The sequence below is a fragment of the Pagrus pagrus genome, assembly GCF_965226575.1.
Source record: "Pagrus pagrus genome assembly, chromosome: 2".
Taxonomy (NCBI): Eukaryota; Metazoa; Chordata; class Actinopteri; order Spariformes; family Sparidae; genus Pagrus; species Pagrus pagrus.
Genome location: NC_140186.1, coordinates 21,255,710 through 21,268,921, shown reverse-complemented (window position 1 = coordinate 21,268,921; position 13,212 = coordinate 21,255,710). Strand labels below are relative to the sequence as shown.

At 41.6% G+C, this 13,212-nt stretch overlaps 1 protein-coding gene across 1 annotated transcript in view; it reads left to right on the top strand.

The window, feature by feature from the left end:
• The first annotated feature begins 595 nt into the window (after positions 1-595).
• The window catches only part of LOC311263829 (E3 ubiquitin-protein ligase SMURF2), a 67,216-nt gene continuing 54,599 nt past the window's right edge, over positions 596-13,212 (top strand). Inside the window, exon 1 of the mRNA XM_084364157.1 lies at positions 596-1,008. Within this exon, the coding sequence (XP_084220283.1) occupies positions 957-1,008 (52 nt within the window). The 5' untranslated portion in view covers positions 596-956. The remainder of the gene's footprint in view (positions 1,009-13,212) is intronic.

Below are 13,212 nucleotides of genomic sequence, written 5' to 3'. Positions count from 1 at the left end.
TAGCTAAATCTCATTGAACTCGGTGGCCTTATCGTGTAGACATTACATTTAACGTGTGTATGTATACAGACACAAGTATCTTACAATGCATAAATGAGCCCAACAGACGCTTTGACGCTCACTTCTGCAATCCTACCGCTCTTAACTAATTCAACTCTTACAGACTGATTAATCAATATTGATGATTAGAAATTCAAACCACTGAATGGTTAGTATACTCTATTCAATCACAGAAAATCTTTTGGTCGATCATGTCGACATAAACTCCATCAAGCTATCCGGATTAAGGATGAATAAAGATGATTTAAATATTTTTAATTTAAAAATAAAATCACCGGATCATATTTATCGCTGCAATCGGATATTATCAACTACAACCGTCTAAAAATAGCGTGTTTCTTCAGTTTGTGAATGGTAACGCACGGTGTGGGTGTTTTAATTCACAACAGCCGGGAACAAAGATGCATTTTGTTGTAAGTAGTGGATATTGAGAAAATATATTATTAGATGATGCTTTTATTTTGAAGGGCTGCACCGGATGAGCTCTTCCTCTCCCTGACCCAGCCTGTCTGCCTGCAGTAGCACAGTCTTCACCATCATCACGATCAACTTCAGTTAAAGCAGCACAGGCAGAGTAGACGTCTGTCCGGATGGAGGGCAAACTGTCCACTTGATTTGCACCAGTACCCGCGACGGACAAGACCTTTGGGAATGCTGTTATCTGTATTTTTTTTTTTACGGAATAGGGGCTAAAGTGAGAGTATTAATCCAGCGATATGATTATGATACCATTATGTTGCATGCACAGTAAGCGTGATTTGCTATGGTGATACTACAAGCTAACCCCAAGCTAGCAGAGGGATTGTTTTGGGAGATACCTTTTTGAAAAACTCCTACGCTGACACATGAATTAGACACTTTTTGTGATTTCTCATCAAGCTGGAACACAAAGTGGAATGTCTAGCCAAGGAGTTAGGAGGAATGGCCCAGTGAAGCTGCGGTTGACAGGTAAGCGAATTTAAACCCCCTCCTGCGCCGCTCGGAAACGTTAGCCAGTTAGCCTGCTAGCCGACCAGGCTAACTAACATCTGCGGGTGGTACTGCAGGACAACACTGGCTCATGTCTTGTGTGATATAAAAATGTTCAACTGATATTCTATTTTTTATTCATTTTTGCCGCTTGTAATCCCTTATTTTTTTTTTAACTGAAAGGAACTCACGTTAGCGCACTAAGCAGCATGGAAACGTAGTCAGTGAGCCTTGGTCGTTAGCAAACATTAGCTGCGACAACAACGCTGTTTACGTTGTATTAACGTTAACCTAGCAGGCTGGGGATACTTTTGGCTAGTTATCGGTCAAGCATCGTTACTGATGCTTTTCTTCCAAAGGCTAATTTAGGTAGAACACTTGAGCTTGATGTAGGTGATTCAGTTTTATTGTCCATTTATTGCTATAGTCTTGTAGGGTAATGTTTGTGTGTGTTTTTTTTAAACACTTGTTATCCGTCATTAAAACAGAACTACATCTGATCATCAATCATTAGGACTTGTCCTCTTTTGTGTGGTCCTGTTCGAGGGAGGGTACATTTCAGGAGGTGGAGGAAATACTGTGTGTGGCTTCATGTTTGGGGTTAAGTGGAATCATATATTATAATCTTAAAAATAACCCACATTCTGGTGCCATCCTCAATGGCCTTTATGTATTTAGATAAAGAGAAATAGTGGAGCAACTGTATATATCAGATTTACTCAGTTATCCACAATATGTGCATTTTGTAACAAGGCAAACCTGCTCTTACTTGGAGGGAGATGGCATTTGTTGCATCTGATGTGTAACCTGCATGGATGGATTTCTGCTTAGAGCAGAGCGCCCAAAGATTTAATTTTTGGTGGCAAAAATGATACATCTGATGTTGTTCAGAGGAGCAGAGAACCTGAGATAGTCTCGGGCACTATTATTCTTGTTTAAAGAATCACATTAGTGCAGTATAACTTTGAATTCCCACATCATAGCATTACAACAGGTGCCCCATCATAGTATGATTTTTGTTAGGGTAAGCTACATTGTGTGAATGAAGAGTCTTCTCATTCAGCATAGATTGCCACAACAACTGGTTTATTTACTGAGAGAGGTAGAATATTTTGGTAAATAGATATAAACTCTCAAAAGCTCCCCAGCCATCCCTCCATCTCCCCTGCCCTGGGTCTCTTTTTCTCCCCCCTCCATATGGGGAATGGTTTTAAATGGGCTGCAGTGGTCTTCAGACGGAATCCCAGGAATGTGAAACCTCAGAGAGGAAATGTGAGTCTTTCCCAGTCATAGACACATCCTCTGTCTGTCCTTCACTGGAGAGAAAGGATAAGGAAAACTGTGTGTGTGTGTGTGTGTGTGTGTGTGTGTGTGTGTGTGTGTGTGTGTGTGAATGAGAGAGAAATTGGGGATCATATAGCACAGAGTGACCAGAATTGCTGCTCGCACAGTGATGATCGGGGAGGCGAAGTCTACATTTAGACTTGTGCATTCATTTCAGCTTTATGTGTGTGTGTTTAGTTGTAGCCACACTTGATTTATGTGTCGGCGACCGCATGCATGTAGGCCTAACATTGCATACCAGCAGAAGTCCAGTTTTACTCTGTCTGCTCTGTGGTCTCTTTCATAGTGTGCATTTTTTCTCTCAGAGAGAGTTCGAATCGACTAGGTTGAAAGGTGGAATCAATAAAAAAAATTTGAATCTTCAATTTCTGTACGAAGAATTATTGGCAGAATTTGTTAAAGTTAGCAAACCCCCAGCAATGCACATTGTGATATGATGAAAATTTGAGTTTGAAATCAGATTAAATCAGTGTCATTTCCCAGCCTTCATCCCTGCTGGCCACCATACATTCTCTCTCGCTTCGTTTCTTTTTCTTTTCATATTTTAATAGGGGTGTCATGGGTCTCCAAATTAAACACCCAACCTCTCCGCCACTGTCAGTTACCTCCATGACCAATCAGTGGATTGTCTTCATGCACACAGGACAAGAGTCTGGAAGTGCAGCTACACACTTCAGCTACGCTAGTTGTGTCGTCTTTGAGTTGTTGGGTTTTCAGACTTAGACAGCGCTGGAGAGAATAAAATACTGTGAGAATCGCTTACTCTGCTTTTGATTTGGTTGATTGAAAATTGAAAGCTCATTTCCATCGATTTATGATCTAGAATCCACAACGTTAGATATATTTTAGCCACGGATGTGCACTTTATTTGCAATTCTACTTGGATGAAAGTTTTATTTTAAAAAATGCTCCTTGATGCAGACTCGGCTCCAGTAAGTTTTTCTTCTGGCTCCTCCTGACAAAATAAAATTCGACCAGAAACCCTCCCACACCGAAGTGAAGCTTTTCCTAGATAGGTGTCACGGAGACAGCTGAATTTGATGTGTTCTCTTATAATTTGCCAACCTCACTCAGATCACCTCTTGTCACAGCAGTGGATTAGATTTTATGTAGGGTGGGCTTACGCACACCAGAGGATTTCGACTGGAGTTATCCCCAGTTTTGTCATCCCACACTGCATTTAAATGCTAACTCCTAGTTTCTCACAAAGGCATTTTTTGGGCTCCTCCTCATGCCTAGAACATTTATCTGGGACAGCTGCTCTTTGATGCTTAAATTAATAAAAAAAACAAAAAAACAACCCTAGTTTGAGTTTGCTGGTAGGCGGTGTGTCGTTATGTCCCCATAGAGCTCGCTGCCAGGCTTGTTAAAGAGAGCAATCTTGGAGCTGTTATTTCGTAGCACTGCAGGGAGCTGACGATTGGTGTAGTTCCCCCTCCGTCTCCTGCGCAGTGAGAGTTGGCGTATGATGTAGTGAAATTGAACAAGAACAGGGTGTTTCCCCTCACTCTTCTCCACTGGATGGAATCTGGAGTTTCTCAAAGGTGAATGACATGAGATGTATGAGGGGATGAATCCATCTCTCACCTCCTTTTCAAATATGGCCTCTTGGCTGCACTGTGCTGTCACTGCCTCTGCTGTGAGTAAGGGAGTCTGTCTATGTGATCCATTTCCTGCAATAGCCTCCAGTTGGCATGCAGCGAGCAGGGAACGACTGGAAGAATCATCTCAGGACTCTTCCTGTTCTGTGTGAGCGCGTGACACTCAGGCAAGCAAGGAAACCCACAGATACATTTTTCATCTACTGTCATGCTTTGTGTGTGAGAGACCCCTAATTCTAACATTTTGGGAAGCTGGTGCTGGAGACGGTGTGTGTCATAGGGGGGAAAGGCCAGGAAGCTGGTGATGAAGATAAAGATCCAGCCTCCGTCCCTGCTCCAGCATTAGTACTGGGGCAGAGTGCATTTTAGGAGAAGTTATCAGGGACCACTGTCTCAGCATTCACTGTCAGCTCTCAGAGAGTACAGCTGTGTGTGTCAGCTTGTTGTATCGGCGAGCGCAATGTTTGTGTTCTCAAAACAGACAAACTCACACTTTGACGCACACATGCACACAGATGCACTCATATACACAGTTGAGCTTCCAAAGGATGTACTGTCAGCACGCGATGCTGAGCTAAATTCGGGCTGTCGGCTTCCTTAAATAGGAGGAATTAATGTTGCAAAGAGAGTGTACCATGGTGATGGTGAGAGACAACCTGGAATTGTCAAGTTTTAGGTTATGATGTCCACTGGAGCTGCAATGATTAGTTGATTAAACAATTTAGTAGATTGAAGCAAAATAATTTAATCGATAAATTGTTTCAGTTTAAGTTCAGTTTTTAAAAATGAAACTGTTAAACATTTGCTGTTACCAGTTCCTCAATATAAGGATTTGCCGCTTCTCTTTGTCATATGTGATGGCAAATGAAGAGTCTTTAAGTTTGGACTCTTGGTTGGACAAAGAAGCAATTTGAAGACATCACTTTGGGATCTGGGAAGTTATGATGAGACATTTTTTACAATAGGCTAAATGATTAATCTTGAAATTAATCTACGGATTTACTGATAATGAAAATAAGCATTAGCTGCAGGCCTAATGCCCACATGGAGTTGCAAGATAATTATGCATTATGGATAAGCTTTGTTCACATTAGATGACCATAAATGTATGATGAGAAATGTGTTTATCTTGTTAAGTGGTTAATAATTATTTGCTTGAGTGTGTAAAGCAGCCTGAAATGAGAGGAAATAAATTACAGTTACTTGGAAATAGTTCAGTTTGTTCTGCTGAGCCTGGCAGGTGTGTTATACATATTCCATCTCTGACTCACTTCTTCATCCCCACCTCGAATGGATTAAGTTGGTCGTATTATTTTAGCTTGCCAGCCGTGCTGGCCTCCCTGTATGATTTGAATGAAAGCTGATTACAGAGCGGTAGTCACATTTAATCAACACATTCTGAGCTGCTGGTAGTGTGAGGGCTTGGACTATACATGTGCTGTGGTGTTATTTATTTAGTTTTTTCCGAAGGCTTTTCTCCCCTTTAAACAATACAGAGTTTTGACAGTTGAAATGTGGAGCAGAGTTAGTGATTATGATTCATCAGCACACAATGGACATGAGTCATGCACTGACGTGTTTGTGGTGTTGCTCTCTGTTTTATGTATCCCTGGCACCAGCTTAATTTAGGAACAAGCAAATGCTCCAGCATTTAGTGCAGCTTGACCCAGTTATGAGGCAATTAATAGGCACTGCTCAAGATTCTTGATTCCTGCAGAAATCGCCTCTAAGATACTTGGCTGCTCTTAAAATGTTCACTAGTTTTCTACATTTGAGCTCCCCACACATATTCAGAAATGCGGGGTAAATATTCTTGCCTGCACCAACAGCATTGATGAGTTACTGGTGCATTTCCAGAAAACATGACATCTGACCTCAGGAAAGACGAGAGAAGGTAATCTGCTTGTGATGCAGATTATTCAGACTTGTCTCAGGTAGGTCCAATGGAGAAGGCCACTCATAAACCGAGCTGCCCAGACATTCTGATATGTAAGCCTCACCTGCTCAGCATGCACCTCATATCTTAACTACACTATATTGAAATGCTGTGTGTTGTTTGTGGAGGTCAGTGGGTGATTCGTCTTTGCAGTCCACTGCCTTTTTGAAGTGCTTGTGCTGCTTAATCCAGCATGCACAAAGTCTGATGTGTTCAAGCCTACGTGCCCATTTCCATACTGCTTACCTCTGGATTTCCTCCGTCTGGAGTCAGACACTTCCTCTTTGACTCGGCTCCTTGTTTTTTTCTGAGCGCGGCCACCAGCGTGATTTCTGAACTAGCAGTGTAACACGATGTGTGTGTGTGTACAGACGTGTGAGAGACGTGTTTTCAACTTGGTTAGTGTGCTTATACTGTCTGTTTTTGCTTGGTGGCCTGTATGTGTGTGTCTGTTCTTCAGCCCAAACATTTTACACTTGATCCGCCAAGACAAGAAAGAAGCCCATATGGGGCAGCCCCCCACTGCTGCTGTCAGCTCTTCTTTCGTCATCTCGCCCTCCATCAGCTCATCTGTTCATACTTCTACATCTCTTATAATCTCTCGGCTCTGTTAAAGTCCTCTCTTATTCTTTGTCCCCTCCAACATACCCTCCTCGCACTCACTACAGTTATCTTTTTACGTTGTTTCCATATTACCCTTGATCACCGACTGTCAATTTCTGTCTTGAGCGTGCCAATTTTCTGACTACCTAAAGATCTAAAGCCCAAGTTGTCAGTAAAATATTGTAGTCTTTTATAGTCTATAGGTCTTAAATGACATCATACAGCTGAAATGTTTGTAGAGGTTGTCCAGAGGTGGTTCATAACACATAAAGTATGAACCATTGTTTGAAAGTAGAACTTGACTGATACTGGAGTTCGTTAAAATTTTTCACAGAGACACTGTTTTAAACCAACTATCGGGTTGCAATATATTTTGTAGCTGGATTGTCCAGGTTACAGCATCCCATCTACTGAGTAGATGGCCTGTGTCCACATAGTGATTTTCGGGCGCAGCAAAGCGCTGGCTGTGGGCTCGGGAACGCTAGGATGACGTGTTTGTGTGCTGTTAGCAAAAACGCTGCACTTGCGTCTCGTCTCTATGACAACAATATCTTGACAACAGCTGCTGTATGATCTACACTGCTCCTTGGTGGTTTACTATCCGTTTGAGCGACGGTGATGTCACCAGCACCTTTCTGAAAAGTTGAGAGGTTTTCAACTCGACTGCACAAAAAAGGCGGAGTGCTCCAAAAATGCTTTTGACTGTAATGTAGCTGTTGCAATTTAATTATAAAATAAGTGTGTCCTTGAACTAAGGGACAAGATAGACAAGTGTCCTGTGCCAGAAATAAATAAAAACAGCAGTGAGAAGTCTGGCCCAAGAAAGACACATTTGTATTGACAATTTGCTGTTTCTGACTTGAATAGGCTGCATTTAAATGCCAAAACACTGAAGGATGTCAGTCTGTGCTAGAGTATGTTGCCCTCTGCATCAGAGGCAGAAGTCAGTGCCAGACAAAGTATAAACCGGTCCAGGAATGCATAAGAGCCTCTGTGTTAAATGCTTAGTCTGCAGCAAGACTAATTGTGCTTGCTAATGAGCTTTTTTTCCATTTGACATCTGGCTGTGAATGTTGTTCTGAATTGTCTTCTTGTGAAAATATTCAGTACTATAGAGCCTGTGCACAGGCCTTGGCAGGAAGGAGATGATGCTCCTATCCTCCTCCTAATCTTGCCTTTAGCGTTTGGGGTCACTGTGTTGTGGTTTGGTTTTGTAGTGCTGTACAGAGCTCTGTACCCAAACTTCCTCTGGCTCTGTTTAGTCTGCATCGCCAGCATATACTCCAGTTTACAACACACACACTACACAGGTTCTGTACACCCAATCAGTGGCCCTTGTCATCATGCCGAAACATTTATATTCAGTCTGTGATGCAGCTGTCCAGCTGTATTTATCCTTTTTGTTATCGGTATATCTGAAGGGAAAATACAGCGGTATTTAGATGTGGCTGACCAGCCAAGATGATGTTGTGCATTTGTGGTCACAACATAAATAATTCTCATTGGACACATGGGTAATCCAAAACAACAAAATGATTGCCACATGACTCGACTCAAAGCTGAACTTGTCACTTGTGCTATTCTGAAAGAAACCCACTGTTTTATATTACAAAAAAGTATGGTCAAACACTTATAATGTCCCCTTATCCTGATTTATTATTTTTGGTTTTATAATAATCTTGATACTACGTAAGTCCATCAATCGGCCGTAACATTAAAACAGCTGACAAGTAAAGTGAATAACAGTAATCATCTCTTTACAAAGCAAGGTTCTGCTGGGAAACCTTGGATCGTTGCATTCAGGTAGAATTTTACACATACCACCCATCCAGACCAAGCACACCTGCTGATGGCTACGCTATTACCTGATGCCAACCCGGCACTCAAACTCCCCTCTGAGTTGCTGTAAGGCTGGAGTTGCTTATCAGCTCAGTTGCCTTTTGAATTAAGATGTTATGATGGTAGAGGGCTCAGTGGTTAACTGTCAGCCATTGGCGATGGATGATGGCATCAGCTATCTGCCCAAACCTAGTTGGTACGTGTCAAAGAACATCCACCTGAATGCCTGGACCCAAGTATTACCAGCAGAACATCGAATTGTAAAGAGATGATCATTGATGTTAACTTCATCCAGGCAGTTGTTGTAGTGTTTTGGCTGATTGGGCACTTTGGAAAGAGTTTATGTGGTTTCGTTGATTGCCTAGTGTAGCGCATTTTAGTTCAGGGAATGTGGATAAGAGGATGTTTCTTTATAGTTAGGGCAATCTTGTTGTGACACTCTTCTAGCCAGCGTCTGACTCTGACTGTATCAGAGATAAATCGTTAATGCGCAGTGTTTAAGATCACCATGCGGTTCAGCAGTACTGTAGCTGGCTGACCTATTTTTCTTCATTTTCCTATAATCTGAAGACAGTGAGCCAGAGTTGGTGCAGTGTTAATCTAACCCTTCGCTCACCTGGCCAGGAGTAGCTCAGGTAAAGCCGTCTGGTCACTGTGATTATAGCACACAAAAGGCTGTCCTTGCTTTTCATCTCTGACTACCACGTTTCAGTAAGTCTCAGTAAGTTGCACGTTGAAATCTAAGCTGACTTGAATCCACAAATATTTCATTATTGCAGCCCTTGAATCCAGGGATTCATTTTCCCTCTTTCCTTACCCTGTTAATCTTCAAATCACCCAGTGAAATGAAGCTCTTGGTATGTGTTTTTGTTTTGGATTTTGGCTTTGCTGATGCTGATTTACGAGGATGTGATTCCATAATGCGGGTGAAAGGGGAACACAGAGCTCCACACGGTTTGTGGTCATCTCAGTTTCTCCTCCTTGCTCATATTTAATGCTGTGGGGGAACCCCCAGTTCTCTGGTGTGTTGAATCATACCCTTTCGTTCCATTGATGCATTTGTTTTCAGTTGACTTGTGGATTTTCCTATTAGGTTTAGCACATTTAACACAACCACAGTAAAGCAGGCATACAGGAGCATTGCTCTGGAGAGATGTCAGCTGTGTGCAGCTGGTCCACCCTCTACTAACTCAAGATTAATGCAACTTGATATCTGATCGGCCGTAATGATTTGTTTTGAAATATTACTGTTGAAAATGACAAATTCAGGCTGGATTAGCATTTCCAGCCACCGTCTTTGTATCTCAACACAGCACTGTGTTTTGGGGAGAATTTGGCATTTGAGGAGGCTGTGATTTAGTAATGAAATCTCACAGGGCGCTGCCAGTCTCATAACTCCGCTTTACTGTCCTCCACTCATGACCTACGTTTTACCACCTAACACACAGGGAGCTTACATGCTCTCTACAGGACTATAACCTTTTGTGCATAGGGAAAATTAACAATGTATTATTCTTGATAGTACCCCATAATATAGCCTATAAATATGCATTTTCTCTAGATAGCATTACATAGCACATACAACTTTGTTCATAACAGTTGGCTATTTCAGTCAATCCTCAGTTTTATCTGCTTTTCAAATTACTTTTGAACTTGGTGGCATCAGCGTACTTCTGAGCAGGAAAATGGAAAGACTGAACACCTCACTATTGCATAACAGCCTCTGACTGGAGAGGAGGTGGTCTTCAATATGCAGAATACATTAAACTTTCCAAGAGCTTCAGGAGGATTTTCCTGCAGAATATGAAAGAGAAATATCACCTTTTTTTTCACAGCCTCTGAGAATTATGAGGGGAAGGCAAAAACTTGAGTCTTAAGAATTTAATTTGCAACATGTGATAAGGCAGGTAATTAGTCTATAAATGTGATTTTTCTGCAGTGTTACTCTTGCTATTCACTGCAGCCTGTCTTATCCCTCTTCCTTTCACTGCCTGATCTCTCTACCTCCCTAGTGCAGCCTCTCATCATGAGTGTCTGCATCCTGCATTTTTCTCTTTAGTCTTTTACTCTCTTTTTTCGTCTTGAACAGGATGTCCCTCATCTCTCTGTCATTTCTCTCTCTTCCTTCCTCTCCCTCGCTCGCCCCCGGATCTAGTCCAGACAGCTGACAGACGATTCTGCCGGTGTGGCTCCAGTTTGGTGTTTTTTTTCCGTCTTTATCTGTTCTCAACTTGTGATGTGCACAAACGCATACACACACATGTGCACACACACTTCCTGTACCGGTCCCTCAACACAGAACAGTACTTAGTGTTTGTCAAAGTTTGTTGGTGACTCTAAGGCGTCTGTGAGGGGCTTCTAGGGACGCCGGGCATACAAGTAACACAGTAATACTAATTGTATTAATTGAAAAACAAGAACGCATAAACCAATTTTGATAGTTATACAGTTAAGCAACAGTGAAATGTATCCCAAATCAACAAATTCTTTAGTATATTAAAATCAGGTATCTTTGGCAAATCCTAAACAACTAAAACATGCCATTGATGTGGCCAAGAATGTAATATTATACTATTAAAGGATGTTGTTATCAGCCTCATGCTGGGCCTAAATCTCTATAAGAGACTGTGTTGCCTTTAACTTCAGTAGAGCAATGTTAAATTCAAGCATGTTATGGTTAATGAAAGAAGACTTGATGACACCAATATGGAGTCAAATGAGTGCCATTAAAAAAAATTAATGTGGAAATATAAAAATATATACTTATTTAATTTGGAAATAAATTAGTCTATTTTTTCTTTCTTTTCTGTTATTTTTGTCTTTTATTTATTTTTATACCTTTTTAGTTTTCAATATTGTTGGAATACTACCATAACAAATAAAACAACAACAAAAACCTCTCTTTTGCCCATTCCCAAAAAATGAATGCAGCGTCGAAAGACCGTCGACCTATCTAGGACTGTTGCCAGGCTACAGTTGTAAATATTAAGTAGTTTCTGCCTGTGAATAACGAAAAAGCTTTTCCCTTTTCAGTGGTAGAGGGTTTTTTTTAAACCCAAGTGAAGCAGGAAGGCAGGTTAGACTTTAAGGATCACACTTTCCTCCCCCTCACTGTTCTCCTGCTACTGATTCTGCCGTCTGACTGCCCACCAGTCTGACTGCGTGTGTGTGTGCGTCTGGTAGACCACTCAGCATTTCTACTGTACAAAAATGCAAACACATACGCGCATTCGCATACACTGCCACTCAAATTGCCTCCATCCTCTCTCCTAGTCTGTGTTTTCAGTTTGAGTGTGGGAGAGAGACAGTCGGAGGAAGTGAGTGATGCAGCGGATTTTATTGTGGATATGGGGATCAGGTAGCTCGGACGGCGCCGGTGTGCCACACCATCCCACTCCTCTCTTAACATAATCACAATAACAGCAAGATTTCCCACCTGTTTACGAAAGTCCAGAAGTAAAGAAAGATGATTCCTTCAATTCTTACTATAATGCGTTAACAATACAGGACCTGATCCCTCATTCACCAACAATAGGCATGTTTTCATACTGCTACTGAATAAGGGGAATTTTGAGAGACACAGAGAGAGAGAGAAACCAAAAGCTCTCATGCTAATTATAGATAGATGCTGAGGAGTTGCATTCTTTGACCACTTTGTTGTGCTTGGTTTCATTTTTAACAATAGTTTAGTGATTGTCAGAGATTTCAAAACATTTTGCAACGTATGTGGCAATCCAGTAGTTTGATGACAAATGTACTGTTTGAATCTGTTTCATAATATAGCTATAAAAACAACATCAGCCCCAAGCAGTGTTTTATTGAAACCTTTACAGTGATAGTCACGGGGTTGAGCTCTGTACAACATACAAGAGCAGAGATTGTAGTTGGATACAGGAAAGGACCTTGGGTGTTTTGACATAATGTGGGGGTCTGTAATTAGGACCTAGGGCCTCGTTACAGAAAAATTTCCGAACTGCATGTCTTATCTTTAGTTTTGAAGAAAGGAAAAGCTGTATCCTCTTATTACAGAAGCAATTCCTAAACCAATTGCTGTGTCCTGTCATATCTCAGACCTCGTATCTTATCTTAAGAAATCCTAACTAGAACTGTGAACTCAATTCATCAATTGAGTCTTGTGTATCATACCTGTACCTAACTTTAAAGCTAACAGACAAAGGTCAGTGTTAGCTTTTCCAACAGGCTAACATCGGTGTTAACTTCTCCAACAGGCTAACATCGGTGTTAACTTCTCCAACAGGCTAACATCGGTGTTAGCTTCTCCAACAGGCTAACATCGAAAGTACTACCCCCCATAGAAGTTAAGTTGTTGGATTATGCAGTCCATGTGAGCTAAATGTGGTCAGTGTCAGGTTATTTCTGTCAAGATATGGATGTACTTCTGTGCTGCACATCACTACTTCTCACCTGCAGACAGCTAAATTGCCTGGACTCCACCAACAAACTCTGCTAGGCTCAGGTGAATATTTATATTTAAACAGAACTGAGGAAAACTACTGCAACCTACAGTAACTTTTTACACGTCATTCACATACTGAGTGACAGGAAACATTGTCCCATCAATCTTTGTCTCTCTGTTGCCCTTTCTTGCTGTGCTGTCTTCCTCTTTTACCTCCATTTTCACAGCATCTGCCTGTCTCTCACTGTTCTGTCTCACACATCTAACACTTGCCTCTGAGCTTCCTCCTCAGGCCCAGTTCTTCTGTCAACAGGATGATGAATAGAATAACAGAATAAATGGAGAGAGACTACGCACAACTGGCATTTACTGTATGTTAGGCGTGTTTCTGAGAGAGGCTGTGCCATATTGTTAGTGGGTGGTTGGCCTGCTGGTGACTGGTG